Source organism: Colias croceus, chromosome 6 (genome assembly GCF_905220415.1).
Source record: "Colias croceus chromosome 6, ilColCroc2.1".
NCBI classification, from domain to species: domain Eukaryota; kingdom Metazoa; phylum Arthropoda; class Insecta; order Lepidoptera; family Pieridae; genus Colias; species Colias croceus.
The window spans coordinates 1,821,235-1,842,019 of record NC_059542.1 but is presented as its reverse complement, the minus strand read 5'-3'; the positions used below and the strand labels follow the sequence as shown (position 1 = coordinate 1,842,019).

Genomic DNA, 20,785 nt, shown 5'->3' with positions numbered 1-20,785 from the left:
TGTGGTGGCGTTGAACTTATCCGACCTTTCCTGTTAGCAAAATCAATACCAATCTTGTCACGTTATGTAACTTTACTTATAAATCGAATAAAAGTTACACTTGGCACAATGCCAGAACCGATTGGACCCTGAATTTGTTTGGCAAGTTGCCAACCCTGGCTTGACAGGAAATCTATAGCTACTCGTGTAACTGGAGCATAGCTGTGAACAATTTAGTACTTAGCACAATACCTACACAAGTTTTACATCAGTCTCAAGAATATATTGACAAGGGATTAAAGTGCATTGTTAACACATTTAAAACGTTGTACATGCTTGGTTTATGAAAAAAAGAAAGAAAAATCTATGAAATTTAAATAAGATCGAAATATTCTAACTCGGATAATCGCATAGAAATTTTCTATTCAATTACGTTTATCTCGTGTTATCTTATCAATTGTTCGATAATTATAAAATTAGAAACCGGCTATGCAGCCTTAGCAATATGCGTATCTTAGGCGTAGATGTTTTTAACCTAAATCCGTTTGAGAATTTTGACAACACATTTTGAAGGACGATTTTTTTTCTAAAATTAATGCCATTTTGAATGGAATTTTTTATGTAGTCATGGAAAGAAACAAAACAGCATTAGTTAGTAAATAATAATGCGGAAAATAAACCTTCAACTTTCAATTAAAATTCATACTAACACGATGTAGTTACACCTCTAATCTATGCATATTATGTATGTAACATACAATGATATCTCTACGGAATTAAAGGAAACTGTATGCGAAAACAAATAGCATAATAAAACACTAATAATAAATAAACGGAGTCTGTCAACTGCGTAGTTGGTCGCAATCAGGGCCTATTCAGATCTATTATCTACTTGTTGCATTGGGTCACCAATTTAACTGACTTTCATTCGCTGAAATTACAGGCTATATGGGGCATTGATTTGTTTTTTCTTCGCGTGACTGTTTGCGAGGGGTTCTGTGATTGGTCGATTTTGCATATTTATATTGCAAAATTAGTTTCTTTGGGAAACTATATTTAAATTCATTGTATAAGACCGTTAAATATATTGGATAAACATTCAATAAACAAATGACTCTTTGAATATTTAACCTTTTATTTTTCTAATTGCTACATAACTATTAGGTAGAGATATATATTATTGAAATAAATTTCTAGTTATTCATGTACAAGTTACGTCTCTATTTTTGAACGAGGATAGAAAATATCAAAATCCGTAATTAAATTGACCTATTTTTATCCTTACTTTCTTCACACATTTATGTGTAAATAATAAAAAGTATACAAATTTGCATTATTTTTATTATATTTAAGATTGATCCGGATTGTAGTATAACGATGCTAATTGCTAAATATGATGTGATATCATTCACACCGATATAGGTAACTACTATTCATTTTTTTAGAAGTACAGTCAGAATATAAAATTTTCTATCATTTAAAAACTGTATATATGTATAAGGAGTAAGGACAGTAGGAATTTATTCAATTTAAAATAACAAAACGTGTTCTCATACAGAGATAGGAAATTTAAGATGTTTATTGTTATATTAATAAGTTCAGTATATATATGATTTAGTCCCTGTTATGTGTTGCCTCATAGTATATTACGTGCGTAGTTTTATCAACTTTTATTGTCAACTGTACTCTATCTAAAGGATCTAGACTTGGCGTTTGCATACCTACAGAAATTATCGTGTCGTGCACATGTAATTTACTTCATAGTAAGCTTCGTCTTTTAAATAGTTTTTCAAGGACAAATTTGTACTCGTACCTGGTGCATAAAATTATTGACCATAGGTAGGTATTTATTGCAAATTGCAATTTCTCTATTCAATGTTATTACATAGTAAGGTCACCCGGGGCTATTGCAACTATGGGGCTATGGCAACTCCTTATCATAACTAATTTATTAGAGTTGTTGTAATATATCGCCACCTATGATTCAATAACTCAACGACTAATAAATCTTACAAGTAATAGATGGTGCCACTACGATGAAAACTATTTGTTTGGGAGGCCATTGTCTCAAACCGCTATTTTGAAGTGGGTGTGCGTAAAAACAGGTGTCGGGTTTTGCAGACAAAAAAATATTTTAGGAGTGATTTTTTGCAGGTGTTTTTGATTGGCCACGATTATCACAAGCCGTAAAGCTTATTTCATTAATATTTTAGTGCGTTAGTTGACTCTATTTTGTGTTATTGATGCAGTTACATTTGCCTCGTGAAAATTTCACTATGAGGTTATTGCAACTGTGAGGTTAGTTGCAATAGCCCCTTATATTTTTGTATGAAACTAAAAACACTAGTGATGTGACAGTGTCGATATTTTTAATTTATTATGTATCCTTCTTGGTAGTCAAAATATACTTTCTTTATGATTAATTTAAGAAGAACCATCGAATTTTTCTTCGATATTATACTCAGAGACGGGTTCGTAAGTAAAATTCAAATTAGATAAAACCAGCGTGATTAAAGAATATAACTAAAAACGATAGGTAAGATAGTTCTGTGATTGTTCAAGTAATTTTTAGTAAACGGTTGATTAACTAATAAACGTATTTTGTATGGTTTACGTTTTAAACAATATTTATGTACTTAACACAAAGAATATTATTTGTTCTGACCAAAGACTAAAATTGACTTAGTAGGTAGGGGCACTGTAATTTTTTTTTGTTGAGATTTAAAGTGGTAAATCAAAGTACATGAGTTTTTCCTCTAAATAGTAATGCGGCGCCATCTACGATCGCAACGTTATTGTAGCAATAGTTCCCTAATACACAATAGTATGACACAAATCACACGCAGAATAATAAAAAAATATCGATGAATAAGTTTTTTGCATTCCCCACACTAATTCTCTAACAAATAGTTGCATTTGCCCCACAATCAGAAAAATAAGTTTTTTTCTGAAAACTAGTGCTTGCTACACGGTAATACAGTTCAAAATCCTATGAATAACATGAAATCTCATAAATATATTCTTTATTCGTTGTTTTATATGAAATAGAAGAAGAGCTATGGCAGTTAGTTGCATTTACCCCCGACTTGGGGTTAATGTAACTTTTTCTACCAATTTTAGGAAATATTCTCACTACCAGTTATTTATAAGACTACTGTATTGCTTGATTGGTTTAAAATAATCTTAAATAAATACAAAAATCACTAAATGGGTCAAATAAATGACCAAATATAAAATGAGATAACTGCAACTGATCAAACTTGAAACTTTTTATTTTTTAGTTGCATTTGCCCCGGTTGACATTATATTATTATTAGTCTGTGTTATTACTTATTAGTATCGCAAGAAATATATAAAAATGTATGGAAAACTTGATTTTAATTTATTTCATCTTAAAACTATTCACGAACAGGTCAAACACCTGTATGCCAATTAACTTTTGTAATGTTTTGCCTATTATTGCACGCCTCATAAGCGAAGCGTTGAGGTGGGTACTACTGTCACTTCGCGCAAAACATCTGATTTTTCAAACTTAAAATGTCTTTATGTATCATACATTGCACTTGTAAGATAATACATACACACACATATTAAGAAAAAACACTATTTTTAACATTCATGATATTTTTGATGTCATTTTTGTTATTTAAACTACACTCGGCGTCACAAAAATCGCACCTCTATAAGAATTTCCTTCGAAGTCATTTTAACCCTATTAATCAATGGTAGACATATGACTATAAGGTATCATTGGAAAGGCAATTTATTTAAATTTCAGAATAAATCAATAGATTTGGTTTTTAGTTTATCAGGGAATAAAAAAAAACCAAGCTAATACAAATGATTAAAAAGTTAAATTTTATTTTATCAGCAAAAATTACAACAAAGTCCTTATAAACAACTTAAAACCTAGTGTTACCCCCCCTAGCGGTGTAATTAGTGACCGTTGTAATGCGTATTTTGACAACATTTTTTTTAACGTTAGTGCTAATGAGATCTGCTGTGTTTAGGAATTCTATCTGTTGTTAATTTAAAGGTCGTTAAATATACTTTCAATAGATACCAATATTGATTGGGTTTAATGTATTCGTTGCTGGCGGGACATGCTTGAAACTTATTTTCGAAGAGGTGCGATTTTTGTGACGCCGAGTTTAGTTAAAAAACAGTTTAAAAAAGTTCTGTCTTGGACGTCCGTGTGTCTGTATGTGCGGAGGATTTTCTTGTTAACACGATAGCGACCGAAATACTTTACTAATCGAGTCTTTTTTTTTTCTCTTACGCTTGAGTATGCTCAGGAATAGAACCCTTTCATTTTTCAGGGTCTGATTCGATGTGGTTTAATTGTTATTAAATAAACAAAAAACAAATATCGACTGTTCTCCATAATTTTAGTATATCTATATATATTCTTTATTTTATTTTTTTATATTTATAGTGTACTCAAAATTCACCATTATAAACTCGATTCTTTATACTATAAGCCAAGGTTAAAAAAAATAAGTTGGTAGTCAGTCCCTTAAACCTGCGCAGTTTCACATCTAGGTGGGGCCACAAGAAAAATAGCTCAATTATTACGGTACCGCTTTCTTTACTTTTCCAACTGTTTTATTTTATTTCTTTTTTATATTTATAGTGTACTCTTTATAAATAATCAATTTTATTGTAAAGGATGAGATTATGAGGCGTGCACTTTTGGATTTTCCAAACTATTTAATTTTATTACTTGTTCCGTTTTTTTATGAACATTTACTTGTAATTCCTATTTATTTTATTAAATAATAGAAAGTATTAACTTGGAAAGATTTTCATCCTATTGCTTTATTGAAAAAACAAACACATTCAAGATTTACGATAAAGTTTGAACCAGATTAATACTTTTAATTAAAAATTGTGAGTTCCAAGAGACTGGTTTAATTTATCTACACTAATATTATAAAGAGGATAATTTTGTTTGTTTGTTTGATTGTAATGAATAGGCTCATAAACTACTGGACCGATTTTAAAAATTCTTTCACCATTCGAAAGCTACATTATCCACGAGTAATATAGGCTAGGTTTTATCCCGGAAATCCCACGGGAACGGGAACTATGCGGGATTTTCTTTGAAAACGCGGGCGAAGCCGCAGGCGGGAAGCTAGTCCTTAATAATATTATTGAAATCAATTCACATATCGAATATAACGTTCAATAGAACATCTATTATTACACTGAACTTGAAAACGTAAGTATTGAAAACCGATATTATGTGGCTACGACGCCATGTTACTAATTACTACCGTTCAAGGTAAGCATTCATAAGATCGTGTTAAATGACACCACAGACAATGTAAAGATAATATACAATAATTTAGCAGGAAGGAAAAATGTAAACGATAAGAAAAAAGCTTTTTAGCAACGTTCGGTCGATAAACTGATTGTGTAAGCCGTTTTGTAGTTTGCCGTGTCTTTTTAATATGCAGAATATGTCAAAGTATGAATGCAATAAATTATTTTTTTATATGCATTTTAGTCTCACTAGATTTACGAATTTACGTGAGAACGGCTTACTATGAAGGAATACTTTTTTAACCGAATTCAATTTGGACACTTGACTGGGTGGTTAGTTCTAACAATTTGAAGGCGATTTTTAGTTTTTTGTTGAAGGAATTCAAGATAGAAGTCATAATTGTCAATTAAATTATTACATCTTCTTATATATAAAAATGAATCGCAAAATGTGTTGATAAGCGCATAACTCGAGAACGGCTGAACCGATTTCGATAATTCTTTTTTTTATTATATTCCTTGAAGTACGAGGATGGTTCTTATGTAGAGAAAACGTAAACAAGTACCACGGGCGAAGCCGGGGCGGACCGCTAGTAATTTAATAATTATAATTTGATAGAATATTCCCATAGCCGCGTTTCAATTCCCACTTATTGCGTCGGAACACAGCCAAGAATCGAATGTGATACATTAATTAAAATTAATTGAACATTTATCATCAATATGTTCTAAGTATCTAGTAACGTATATTTGGAAAAGGATAACAGCATTAGCTAATTATAACATAATTGATTAGATATACAGAAAAACAACAAAATTGATAAGTACATATATTTAGTATTTATTGTAATCGAAAGTTTTTGTTTCATCACGAAAGGTGACATGAATTTAAAACGACTTTCAAGACTTGAAGTAGAACGAAATTTCGATCGCCCTTATAATTTCCAGTTTGTGTAAATAATTCGGGTTTAAGCTTTGTAAAACGCAATATTGAATGAATGAATGAATAGTAGATACGTAATGCACGTACCTACGTATAATGCAACCCAGCTCTAAGTTGAATAGACTAGGAGCCCTTTATCATCCTAAGCAATATTTGTTTTTAGCTCTTTTCTATTGCATTGCGTGGGATCTGGATATTGAATATTTAACTTGAGGATTTGTGGGTTCAATCTGCAAGTTAAGAGATGTTTTATTACCGTTTTATTTTCAGGTATTTGTGTATTTCGAGTAGTGATGCAACGAATACTACTTTTACGAATACGAATATCCAATATACTATTCGGCGAATACGAATACGAATACGAATATTTCGCCTTAGTAATAAAAGACTTATTTATTTAATGAATGTTAACTCTTCTAATAATTAAAATTTACAATAGTCAAATTTTTATTTAAAAAACAAAATTCATAGATTTTCTGGTTTTAGGCGATTTTTTTTTCAGTCTGGATGTTTCCAGCCGTTGAAAAAAGTCTTTAGTACGTTATTTTCTTAAGAAATCGTGTAAATCGTAGTGCGTTCGCGTATTGTGAAAATTGAATTGTGTGTACATTAAAATGCATAATTAGACTAATCAACTTTTTTTTTTAAATATTTGCACACCCAATCAATGGGTAGAATGTATTAGCCACATAATATTGTAATTAAAACATCTATAATTTGTAACTACATTCTTGCAAATAAATATAATTTGAATTTGAATTTGAAAAAAGAAAAAAAGGATCAGCAGTCGGTCGTTGCGGATAAGGGCCTCTACACATGTCATATTTTTACGCGCGATTTTTAAATCTGTAGTAAATAGAGTTGCGTACAAAAATATTCGTTTTTAAATATTCTTATATTCGCCGAATACGAATATTCGGTAAATGTCTACTATTCGGCGAATACGAATATTCGTATTCGTATTCGTTGCATCACTAATTTCGAGTATGGAACATTGCTTGATCTATATATGTATAGAAGCATCAATTAAAACCAGATATACATTTTTATTTACTTTTACGTAGAAGACTTATATTGCTTCCTTGCTAAGGTGCACATGCATCGCACATGTAAATTTATCTTATCATACTTAAATAATTGTTGTAGATCTCCTCATAAATATTTATCTATATTGTATATTGACTTGATAATGCTTTTAATGGCTTGTGATTACCTCCCCCAAGGCCATCTTTGTATATTATTGTAATTTAATCATAAATATGTACATAAAAAGTTAAACCTACAATAAATACAGAGAAATGTATTATTTATTTATTATTAAGTAAAAGTATAATATTAAGATATAGTATTTTACATGGTTTAGAGTCTAGACTCTAGGTCATAGATACAAAATATTTTTCATTTCATTCCAAATGTAAATAGATAGACCTTGTAGGTACATATCTTCTGCTATTATTTAGGAACATATTTAAATTTATCTATTGCAACTATGATTTCTTTTGTACAAAGTTCTAACATGGCAATAGGCATACCGTTTATACCTACTTATGTACTAAATGAAGTTGTCATTTATTTAATAGTACATAAGTACCATAAATGGTATACATCTAACAGTTGTCTAATGTAGGGTGTTTCCATTCCATTGTTGCGTTAATATCTTAAACGTGTAACACTAATCTGTTTATATTTCATATTATAGGTATGTAGGTATCCGTAAACGGTAACCGTAAGTACTTTTGTACATAATACGGAAAATATCTGTCAATAAGACGAGAAATCATTATAATCTGTGTAAGTAGATAAGGCAAATGTCGCGACCGACATGTGATGTAGGTTAATGAAACCAAAGCCTGGTTTTATTATCTCGTAAAGTGTGTCCACCTAGTCGAGGTAAATGATTCCTTGCTTCCGAATTTTATTCCAATATGGGGTATACAAGCATTAGTGGTTGGGTAGTCTATTATAACCATTTTTGGGTGTCAAAATACCTACAACAATATTTTAAGTTACCGTATTTTTTGTACTCAACGAACTCAAAATATGCGAATACGTTATTCAGAAAGGCAATACAAACTCATCGTAAGTGTAATCAATACATTATACAATTATTGCAGACATTACAATACGTAAAAGTATAATATAGATTACTATCTGTTCTCACGATATTCCGAAGTTAAACTGATAAATGGATTAATGTCATATTTGTCATTAAAATATGAATTCGTTAGATAAGATTATTTTTGCGGGAAGGTTATTACCGTCTGTCTGCTTATTTCTACTCTAATCTTCTAATCGGAAAAATACCTAATCTAATATACCTACATGTAGGTAACATCTACAAATATCGTGTCGCGATAATTGGCGCCACTAATTAATTAAACGATGTTGCTTTAATAATCCTGATGAAATTTGTATGTTGTTACCTATTATATTTACAAGTTCACGCTATTGAGAAATGTACATATTATAAGAAAGAAAGAAAGCAGAGCGTAAAAACTTGCTTATTTATTTCTATTTCTATTTGTGTTCCAATAGACTTTTTTTTTCCATTGTCTCTGATAAGAGTATCTATTCTAACAATTTATCCCTCGCTCTTCAAGCGCCCTTCAACGTTGCGGCAGCCCAAGCCGAGGTTCGAGTCTTCAAGACTCCTTGGGCCCGCCGCAAAACATGGATGAGTAAAAGAGCTCGCCAATAATAAGCCCGGAAAAGCTTTACAGGCCCCGGCTTACAACGATTCTACACAAAAAAAACATCGATTATGTTCTATAAATATACCTACTACTTCACTAAATATCTACGCATCACGTATTTTTGTCAAGAAAATAGTCACTAAGAGTGGCTATTAACCCGTTCCGATAAGAAATATTCGAAGCACGACTTCCTCACGTGTTGTGTCTACAAAAACAATTTTTGGTGATAATTTCATATATAGATAGTGAATGTTGATATTATTATAAAATATGGGAGGATGATTTAAAATAATACAAGCTAGGTACAAATTTTCTTTTAAACCCCAGACGCGGACGCAAAAGAGGCGTGTCAGTCTGTCTATCTGTCTGTGCCAATATAGCTCAACAACTGACTGAAATACAGTAAACAGATTTTGTCTATCTATAGAGACGAAATATTTATTAATTTGTTTGATTCAATCTTCAGACCCGAATGGGGCTGTCAAGAAAAGCATCCAGAAACACAGCTTTAACATTTTTGGCATGAAATACCAGTTACACAACATTTGTTGGTATGACTTATCCAATACCCATATTTCAATTAATAATCACGTATAATGTAAATTGTAAATAAATAAAACGATGTACTTCTGTTTATTATATCAATTGATAAACCGCAAACCGCATAACCATCAAAGGATGATATTTCCGCCGCGTGATGGTGTATTATATTCTTATATTGCATAATATAATTATCTCGTTAACGTTAAAATTTAAACCCATAAGATATCTACTTATCAAACGCGAATCTATTATCACAATGGATTATTCTTATAAAAAAATTACAACATATTTTTCGTAAGACTCAAGCGCAAAAACAAAGAAAATCAAAACAAAATTGTTTACGAATTGATTTATGATAATCTACGTGATGCAATGACGAAATTTTTGGCAACCGTGCATAAATAGTATATAAGTACCCATTTCACGTCGCAAATCGCAATACATATAAAAAATATGAATTATGTACCTACATTTTCTGCTTTTTGGAGGTCGATATTTGCGAAGAGCAATAAATCACTCAGCTCAGAGTCTCTATTTTGGGTTGAATATTATTTTATCTTACAAGTGCCCTACTCACACAGATGCACTTTAAAATGTTGAATGCATGCGATAATCAGGTTTGAAAGAAGTCAATAGTTATATCGGACCACACCAAAGAAAAAAAATATTGAAACTTTCCAATGTTTAGAACAAAATTATATTCTTCAAAAATTTATTGGCTATTGCTTACTTAACTCACTTAATTATTACATTTACGTTTTTAATTAATTCGTTTTCCGATTCACATATATAGTTAAATATTAAGTTTTATTCTTATATTTAAATATATCGTAGACTGACTTTACATACTTAACAATAATCCTGCAATTCCCCAGAATTGCAGAAAATAGTTCAATTCCGTTGATTGTTACAAACAATCACATAAATAAAAATTACTATAAGTACAAGGAATCTACTTCATATAATGACATCGTAAGTTCGTTTTCTTGTATCTATCGAAGAAAACTAGAGTTTTTTTAAGAATATAAAGTCGACGATCACTACTATCACTGCATAGTATAAAACAAAGTCCCTTCCCTGCACGCGCTGTCTGTTCCTATGTACGTCTATGCTTCGATTTTTAACACGCAACAGATATTGATTCATTTTTTAAAAGAGGGAGTGGTTCTCAATGAAGTTATGTAGGTAGATAATTTGTTAAGTTTTAGACAAGGCGGGTGAAACCGCAGGCGTAAGTTTGTAAATAATAAAAGATGTAAATAAAAGATGTAATGTAAGAAGTAAAGGCTAGTTATATCAATATAATGAACATAGTACACAATTAAGTTCCCGAAAAAGTGCGTAAAGAAATTACGAATTACGTCCGACAGTTTTATCTTTACGTTTGTTTAGTCTTCCTCGGGTCATTCAACATGAACTGTATTTTTTGTTTATTTATAGTAATGTCAAATTGATATTTATATCATTGGCTTTAGTTTGATCTCTGACTTTGTCAAAAATACATTGATTACTTTGAACATTATGCAATTAGCAGTTTAAAAGGCTATCAAAAATATTTTCTGAGTTAATTAGTAATCGTATAAATTACTAACCGGGGGGTAAAATCTCTTATCTCATATCTCATACTGCGTAAAAGGCTTTTGTGTTTTTTCATATCGTAGGAAAAATTAAGTTTTTTCCTAATCTGCAAGTACCTAACAGGTACCCGTAGACACAAATCATACCTACTAGTTACATAATATTCTGTGTAAATTTAATAATTAAAACTTAGGCATAAATGTAAAGGATCTAATATAACACAATTTCTATAAGCATAATCAACGTCAAACGTCGTAGTAGTTCATCGATGCCAAATACTTAACATAAAGTAGACGTGAAAAATAAACATATTGTTTACGTGTGGTTTGATAGATTCAGGTCAATCGCCGGCCATCTATAGATAACCTTCTGTATATTGGAGACGTTTTGTATTGATTTATTGTATCGGACCGATGTATGAAGATTTGTGAGTGATGTATTCATAAACTTTTATATAATGTCAGTTTAATTTTCTGCTAGTCTAATGTTGCAATATTTATAGCACATTCCTTCCATGTACGACCTCTTCTACTGAGCTTCATCTGATTAAACAATATGTACCTAATTCTTATGATAATTTAAATGCATTTTGCAATTTATCTGAACTGCTTAATTAATCTTCCTAGGTTCAGCGTCCGACGGAAACAATTGTAAATATCCCAATATAGACGCCGCCTTGGCATTTATCCAAAATAGCATACCAGCAGAGTCACCGTAGTAAACGTTAATTGTACCATGTGCTATGCCATGTGACGAACCGAATGGCGTGATTTCATACAAGGCAGTGGCATTATAACTCTTTTGGCGCACCTGACTTCGCATCTGCTCAATTATTTATTCTATGACATACAAGCGTAGGATCATGTAAAGTTTGTACTGTGTCGTAGATTTATGGTGTAATGTGACATAATTTACAGATGGATTGATTATTTTATAACTATGTTTTCTTCTGCTTGTTGCTTCAATTGAGTTTATTTTTAAGTAGTATTTATTAATTCTTAATAGCTGCCAAAATTTTCCGTAAAATGCGTCGGCCTTTAGGTACTCATTTATAAACCAAATATTCTCATATAAAATGTTATCCTAAGTATAAATCTAGATTTATAGATATCGTCACGTTTGTGCTATTTATACCTACTAAAAACAGAAGTGAATATCTGATACGATTCTGGTGAGTGGTGTGGTCTGTTGAATATGGTGGACATTCCATGTACCGAACCGCGAGGGACTGGAACATGCTTCCTGAAGTCTGTGTTCCCCGACGAGTACCTACAGTATAGGGGTCTTCAAGCGTAGAGTGAACAGGTACCTTCGAGGGAAGCGCATACCATCTTAGACCACATCTCAGCTTAACATCAGGCGAGATTGTGGTGAAGAGCTTCCCTATCGACAAAAAAAAAATAACCGAACCGATGTCATGGCTGTGGGAACTTTGATAATATTATCGCCCTAACTTCTATGACATTCATTCATTAGCGTTATCTAACTCCTATGTGTATTTATTGATTGTTATAAACAGTTGAAGAATAATGCTCGGAATAGCATAATATGAAGTTAGTAGCATACCCACAGACAATAGTTCTTAATGTATGTCTGTGAGAATACCTATAGCATTGTCTTTATCATCAAAGGTAGGTAACCTTAGAGTATGTACAAGCAAGCTATATGTAACACATGAATATTGTAATTTTTTAGTCGCTAATTAAAGTTACAGTAAAGCGAAGTTTATTTATTGCATACTATCGCTTGTCATTTTTTTTAAACTGTCGCTGTTTCTGAATTCAGTATTGCTTAAATAGTTTCTTGTAGCTAATTCTCAAACCTTAATCAAGTCAATTCTTAATTCAGTAACTGGCCAGTCTTTCAAGAGTAAAGACAATCGATGCTTTTACATCAAATTTCAGTGAACCGATTAACTAGCAAGTATTTCCTTGAAGTGCACAATCGCTATCGCTTCAATCAAGTCAACTTGGACAAAACGGAAAGATTAAATAAAAATTTTATTATAATCAAATAAATATTTAACTTATATGTGAATTAAACTATTAAATGAACAAATAGGTAATCAAATTCCTTAAAAAATTAACGTAAATGTTATTTTCAGAACAAATATCTTTATTCTAGACGTCATGTGCCTTTGATCTTTTATCTGTTTGCAATCAAAAGCGACACCAAAAAATTCCAATGCGGTCCGAGATTAAGCTCATTCTTATCATCACATGACGTCAATGGGAATTTTCTATACCATAATAATTGAGATAATTCTTATTTTATGAGGTGTAATGTCAATTTTGTTTCAGCTTTCATCATACTTATTCAATATTCATGTAATAAATTGAACCCATAATTGAATCTAATTTCTAAGTCTGATCACGTAAAGATGTTGTGACAGTACCTATATTTGAAAGATTCAGTAGCTTTTTCAAACAACGAAACAAATTCTACCTTTTTATTTTATTAATTACATAGATTAAAATAAATAAAATGGCTTATATTTTTTCACGTGTCCAATCCAAGGAAGGCAATAATTTAAGGTAAAAATCTTACCTTAAATTATTGAATCGACTAATAAAATGTCTAATGTATAGATTTACAATGTCAAATTATTGTAACTTGATAATTGTGCTGACCGTGTATATTGCTAGTTGTATTACATAAGCGTGCTACATGCTCTATTTAAAGTTACGTGATTCGCAATATAATAATCCGATGTCTAGACTCCACCTGCGGTTTTCCTAATAGGCAGCATTTGATGTCACCTTGACACCGAGTTTTACTGTATGTACATGTAGTTATTATTAAATACTAGTTTGATTCAAACCTAATAAGGATAAATTATAGATAAATACACAAAAGAGTGGATCGTGATTTTTTGATTTCGTCGCAATAACTGGTCTTAGCTCTTACAAAAATTACGATTGTTTTAGACTTTTTAATGAAATAAATTTGAATTAATTTCTTGCGTAAAGTACACGAGGATAATATTTTTGAAACCTATGTTGAGAAATGAGTGGTTGGAGAAGGGTTTATTTTCTATTTGAAAGAATCTTGCAAGAATAAACAAAATATACTTGTGAAATTGTTTCTAAAGAAACGACAAAAGATGGGAGAACAATAGAATGTTAGAAGAACAAAGTAACTGAATAAAAATAATTAAAAAAGTTGGAGCATACTTTAAATTTTTATTAAAAACTGCGCCCTAATTTGTACAATTCTGGTGCTTGCATTTTTTTTTCATCTTGATTCTTGACTATGACTTAAAATTTACTTTTATATGCTTACTGTATTGAAAATCAAATGGTGTATATTCCGCAAGCATGTTATTATTTAGTATTGTATGTCTGCGGTCAATTCATAGAACTACTTATATCAATGATTATTGCGTTATATGTACAGGAAATATAGTGATATTTATTATGTCTATTGTATATTTTCATAATTGACAATACTATTTGAACTTCTTCCTCCGGATTTTATTTAAGTCATTACACATAATAATATACTATTCCCTTGAAGACATAATAATATATGGTTTATACAATTAGTGCACTAATGTACTTATTCAATATCAGCATTTATAGTAAGTAATTAGTAAGAGCTTTTATATAATTATATTGTACTGCAAACATACTGAAGAGGCTAGTTTTATGCAACTATAAATAATTCATTTACATTTTTCTTATTATGATTCATTTGTTACTAACTAATAGGTTAACCATATAATTGGTAAACAATCGTTAACAATACCTTAACACATCTATTTTGATCTCATCATCTTATTTCTGGGAGGAAATATTAGCTCAGTACGTTGCCGTTGGTCAATAGGTTTCAGGCGTGACGTCACAGATGCGCGCGCACCCGTGTTCCTTTGACCTTTGCGCTCCTACGTTCGTATTTATCTTAGCACACGATATTGATCGTTAACTCGTAGGCTTAGGACATATAATGTATGCTTATGACATCTCTGATACCATAATGCGCTGAAGCTGTCACAGTGCTTTTTAGATAAAAGTGTATGGATCCTGTAGTTTTGTATGCAAAATAAGGACTAAGTTGGTTCTTGTATGAGGTACGGAAATGAAAAGTGTACCAAATTCCCAAGACTTAGGAAAACAAATGAACACATGTTTATTAGATACTTATCTGAATTATCAAATAATGCAAAAGTAATTAATCTACTAATTAGTTAAATAAAATTTTTTGTATTGTATTGTTATTGTAATTAGGACTAATTTTGCACGCCTCATAAGCGAAGCGTTGAGGTGGGTACTACTGTCACTTCGCGCAAAACATCTGATTTTTCAAACTTAAAATGTCTTTATGTATCATACATTGTTTATAATTTATTATCCTCACACTTTAGTCATCGACAAACAAGATATGAATGTTTACTCATTCTCCATAATATTTATGTAGGTACGAACGAGATACAAATTTCAATACATATATGTAATTGATCAAACATTTTATTGAAGTATGTATCGTGTCCATACTCCAAGAGGACCTCTCAGGATTATCGACTTAACTAAATATGTCCGGCAAATATTTCATTATTAAACACTCCTTACACTCGTAGGTGTATTTGTATATCTTCTTAATATTATATAAAGTAAAGCGTTGCTTTGATTCTAAATTGAATACATATTGTGTAGTTTCATAAATAACTGTAATAATTTATATTTTACTAGCTTACTGCCCGCGGCTTCGCCCGCTTTGTCTCAAATCTAATAATTACACTAAAACCCACCTATTTAATCACACTATCTATTTAAATAAACCGTATCAATATGCGTCACAAAGTTTTAAAGATTTAAGCATACAAAGGGACATAGGGACAGAAAAAGCGACTTTGTTTTATACTATGTAGTGATGATACAAACAAAAACTTATTTCAAAGCTTATTTATTATAAAATACGAAATATTTAAGTAGATATTAACATTTAGCTACTATTAATATGTATTATAATACATACATATTAATTGTGACTATGATATAAATTAATAAAGAAATAGAAATAGATATTAAATAAGTTTACATCAGTAATTTGACATCATGGTCGACTCCATTGATAAGGTTATTATCGTGTGGTATGAACTCTGATATATTTTTATAATGAGGATGTTGAATAAACATTCAGATAAATCTCTGTTTAGAAATGATGGTGCAGTTTTTTAAATAAACAATTTAGCACTTTAATAATTGACAACATTTCAAAATTTTAAGCTACTTATTTTTTTATTTTAATGAAAACTAGATCAAAAATTATGATACATGTATTTTTTGCATTTTCTAAATATGGAAGTTTTCATTCATCTTTTTGAGTTTTAAAATCATCTCATTCTAAAATGTCGTAAGCGCCAAATGACGTCATACATACGGAGGAATACATTTTTTCCTTTGCCACATACCTAGTTTAAATTTAAAAAAAAACTTGACAGCTGACATTTTGACACATTTGTCACTTTGAGTCGTCAAGCTTTGTAAATATTGTTATTTGTTATTTGCTGATCCAAATTTTAAACAAAAGAAACTTATTCACAAGTACTGATGATTATGACTTTATGTAGGATTTGTTAAGGGGTGCTGAAAATTTATGGGAAACAAATATACTATCCCAAAAACGTTGGAAAGTGTTAAATAAATACAACTTTTAGTAAGTAAACAAAGTCTTTTATTTCAAGAAAATTATGAACACTATAGGCACTATTTGTATAATATAAATGAATTGGTCCAACTCCAATCGAACAAACATCACGCTAATGAGATTAAATTAGAAAACCAAAACACAATAACACGATTTAAAAGTTTGTTTACATGAATAATTCACAAAAATGACATTAATATGAAATTTGACACATGCCATACCCTGTAAATGTCAGTGATAGTTTTTTTTTTTTACTTTTTTAAATTAGGCTAAGGCGCATTTTTATTCCTCCGTATGTATGACGTCATCATCACATTTATCGTTTTTATTTAATTTCTCTTAAAATATGCGATTAAAAAATGAAATAATTTTTTTTCTGTAATCGCAAGAGCAAAATAAAGAAACGGTTTTTTTCTTTCATGGCCTTATAAAAAATGAAATGTTGTCAATTGTTATAACAATCTACTTAAATCACATTTTGAAAGATACATACAATATACATACATTATTGCAGATTCAATAAACTCCACCCTTCTCGTCTGATCATCTGACTATAAATCTTGAAAATATAATCCTAGTCTACTTTTACACTGTTCTTATCAATGGAAGAGACATCTATACATCTATACATATAATAAATCTGTAGAAGGGCCAATTCTGTACATTGAAAATATTGAAAAAATAAATACCAGGGGGTGTTACTGGATCGATACCAAACCCAAATATGTGATTAAAAAAATTTTTGTCTGTCTTTCTGTCTGTAGGTGAAGGCATCACGTGAAAACTAACGGTTCGATTTCGATGAAACTTGGTATAATTATACCTTATTATCCTGGGCGTAAAATAGGATACTTTTTATCCTGAAAAAATACGTAGAGAAAAATTAATCTTAATTTTTCAGTTTTATCCATAGACGTTGTTCTGTAGAACCGCGAACACACGTTGCGTATTATTATAGGCTTAACCGTATTTGGGTCTAATACCTAGATATTTATAAGATGTCATTGTCAGAGTTACTCAATATGGAGAAATAAACCATCCACGCGAAGACCGACATCCGCGCGGACGGAGTCGCGGGCGGAAGCTAGTATTATAATAAATCTGTAGAAGAGTCAATTCTGTACATTGAAAATATTGAAAAAATAAATAGCAGGGGGTGTTACTGGATCGATACCAAACCCAAATATGTGATTAAAAAAAATTTTGTCTGTCTGTCTGTCTGTATGTTCAGGCATCACGTGAAAACTAACGGTTCGATTTCGATGAAACTTGGTATAATTATTATACCTTATTATCCTGGGCATAAAATAGGATACTTTTTATCCCGGAAAAATACGTAGAAAAAAAGTAAATCTTAATTTTTCCGCGCGGACGGAGTCGCGGGCAGAAGCTTCATAAAGACGTAGACGTACACGAAGTAGACCCACTGCGTATTAATATACGCATTAGCATAACAGCATCATCATTAAGTTGGCTTTATTTGTTAACAGAGATTCTCATCAAATCGATCTGCCGCCGTTCGGCAAATATGCCACCGGCATCTTCTTCCTGGACAAACTCCATCACCAGGACATCGAGGCTAAGTTCAAAGACCTAGCTGAGAGCCTGGGCCTCCGCGTGCTATGCTGGAGAACTGTCCCCACAAATAATACTACAATTGGTAAGAATTTAACTGTCTTTTTACCATTTAAACGCTCATTAAATTCATTAATAATAGTTCTTGACAGGTATTATAGGTGTTAATTCATAAATCTTTCATTTGTTGAACTGGGTAGATAAAATATTTTATGATACATACTTGGTCAGTTTTCTCTTATATTGTTAATGATTCACAAAAAGAAGAGCAGAGTTTGAATAGTTAATGTCAAAGCAAATAAAAAATATGTTTTAAACATTATTTCTGTAACTGGTTAATGATTTTATTTTTGACGACTTCGTTTTAAGACTTTCGTTGGGGGCTCTCTTCATTTACGACAAAAACCTTTTTGTTTAAGTATATTTTTATTGACACAGCAAATAAATGATTTCCGTTTAAGTATGGCGAGAGCCCCTACCACGCAAACTCATTTGTAACAGATGTCGATCAAACTGTTGATCATATCATCACATGTTCGCTTCCATACGGGCAGTTGTTGCGATTTTGTTTCGCTACTCATTGCAGGTCGTACTCGTAGTAAACGATTGGGTCATTAAAGCGGCCGGCGCGGTCATGCCATGCTTGACCACACGGTTTGTTCAATTTAACAGTATGTGCTACTGTTGAAGGTAAACTCACTCGATTCTAATACGTGACTCTCTTGCTGTTCCTCATTTCAAAAATAAAAGCTGCAATCAAATCAATCAAAAATAAAGAAGAATACAATAGCTATAATAACGATACTTAAAGTCCATTCAAAAATGAGAATAGAGTGAGTTCGTAATTCATAGTATCACTATTCATATAAATCCATTCTAGTGTTATATTTGGTCAGTTGTAAATTAAAAAATTTATAATAAAGTTGTACAGTAATCTTTGCTAGTTTTAGTTTTTAACTTATTTTACCGTAATTCAAACATTTAAGACCATATTTTCAATATTTAAAAACTTAGAACCTTTTCAAAAAAGCAATAAGGAATACATACATGATTGCTTTGCAAGAGAATGAGTTAAGTAGGTATGTGTATTAAGGTTTATACAAATTAAAAATTATATAATCCAAGAATACCACCAGAAAGAAAGAAAGACCCTTAACCACAAAAGCTTAATGTATGTGTTCCTAATATTTATATATATTAGTAAATTTCCTGTTTCTTTGCCTGCCATGAATGTGTTTTAAATTAATACAATATCAAGTACAATATTTAAAAAAAATCTTAAATAACAAATATTTGAACATTTATGGCACCTTAACTTTATACTTGGTTAGCTTAACGTAAGATAGTATGAGTTATATTCCAATTGGCTTTCAGAATACAGTAAAGTAATGGCCAATAAATGACTTTCAGGTCAAGTGGCTCGTAACTCGGAGCCATATATGCGACAGGTGTTTGTTACTGGCGATATAGACGACGAGAAGCATCTCTCACAGCAGGTAAGAAATATCGGTACCAACACGACATACGACACTGAGTATGAACTTGCAACTATGTATTGCAATTTCAAACTCCCCTACATACGTATAAGGACACGGTATTCTTGAGGGACTTCTTTCAGATCGTTGTGTCGCGCGCCGGCTGCAGCTGCGGGACACGCCGTCGCAAACGTAATTCTATACACCCTTTACATTGCCCGTTCCTTTAGCGTGTGCGCAATAGGTCAGCTTGTGGAGTAGCGTTGTATCGTGTTCGCAGGTGTTCGTGCTGCGGAAGCGCGCGTCGCACGAGCTCGTGGTGCCGGGCGCCAGGTTCTATATATGCAGTCTCTCGCTGAGGACTGTCGTTTATAAAGGCCTGCTGACGTCCAATCAACTATGGGTATGCTTTTTTTGTTTATATTCAAAAGCTTTGAATCCTTTTTGTCAAGGATCGATTGTGTAGTTTCCATTCAGGTTCAAATTACATGAAAGACTTGTATTATTGTATGTCGCACAACCAGTCCAGAGTCCAGACTCATCGAATTTATAAGAACTTTAATTGTTAATTGTAATTTCTGAGATAATATTATTATTTGTGTAAGAAAATTGCTAGTCACATTTATTAAATTGTGACGTAACTTAAACCCTATTTTCCCTTTCATAGGAATACTTCAAGGATCTGTCCAACCCAGCGTTCACAACTTACTTGGCTCTGGTGCACACCAGATTCTCTACCAACACCTTCCCGAGCTGGGAAAGAGCTCATCCTTTGAGGTAAATTCATTTGAGCGTGTAAAATTGTATAATTAATTGACTACTAGAAATATTTCGAATTCGACATACGAAGGCTTATGGAAGATTCTGAACTTTGTCGACTCTTATGTGTTTCCTTTATTTCGGAGTTGTTTATAAGAGTAGGAATGATTTGGTTCTTGTATTTCCAGAGTACTTGCTCACAATGGCGAGATAAATACGTTGCGAGGTAACGTGAACCTGATGAAGGCCCGCGAAGGTGTCATGAAAAGCGACAGCTTTGGAGATGGTAAGTTCTTGACCATTTAATAATTATGTATGGAATTTTACTT

The 20,785-nt window shown here is 31.6% G+C and overlaps 1 protein-coding gene across 2 annotated transcripts in view; it reads left to right on the top strand.

The window, feature by feature from the left end:
• Positions 1-20,785, top strand: part of LOC123692791 (glutamate synthase [NADH], amyloplastic) — a 63,199-nt gene that overhangs the window by 4,183 nt on the left and 38,231 nt on the right. For both annotated transcript variants that reach the window (XM_045637584.1, XM_045637583.1), the window contains exons 4-8: positions 18,138-18,307; positions 19,633-19,718; positions 19,978-20,100; positions 20,365-20,474; positions 20,645-20,742. In XM_045637584.1, coding sequence (XP_045493540.1) covers positions 18,138-18,307; positions 19,633-19,718; positions 19,978-20,100; positions 20,365-20,474; positions 20,645-20,742 — 587 coding nt within the window. The remainder of the gene's footprint in view (positions 1-18,137; positions 18,308-19,632; positions 19,719-19,977; positions 20,101-20,364; positions 20,475-20,644; positions 20,743-20,785) is intronic.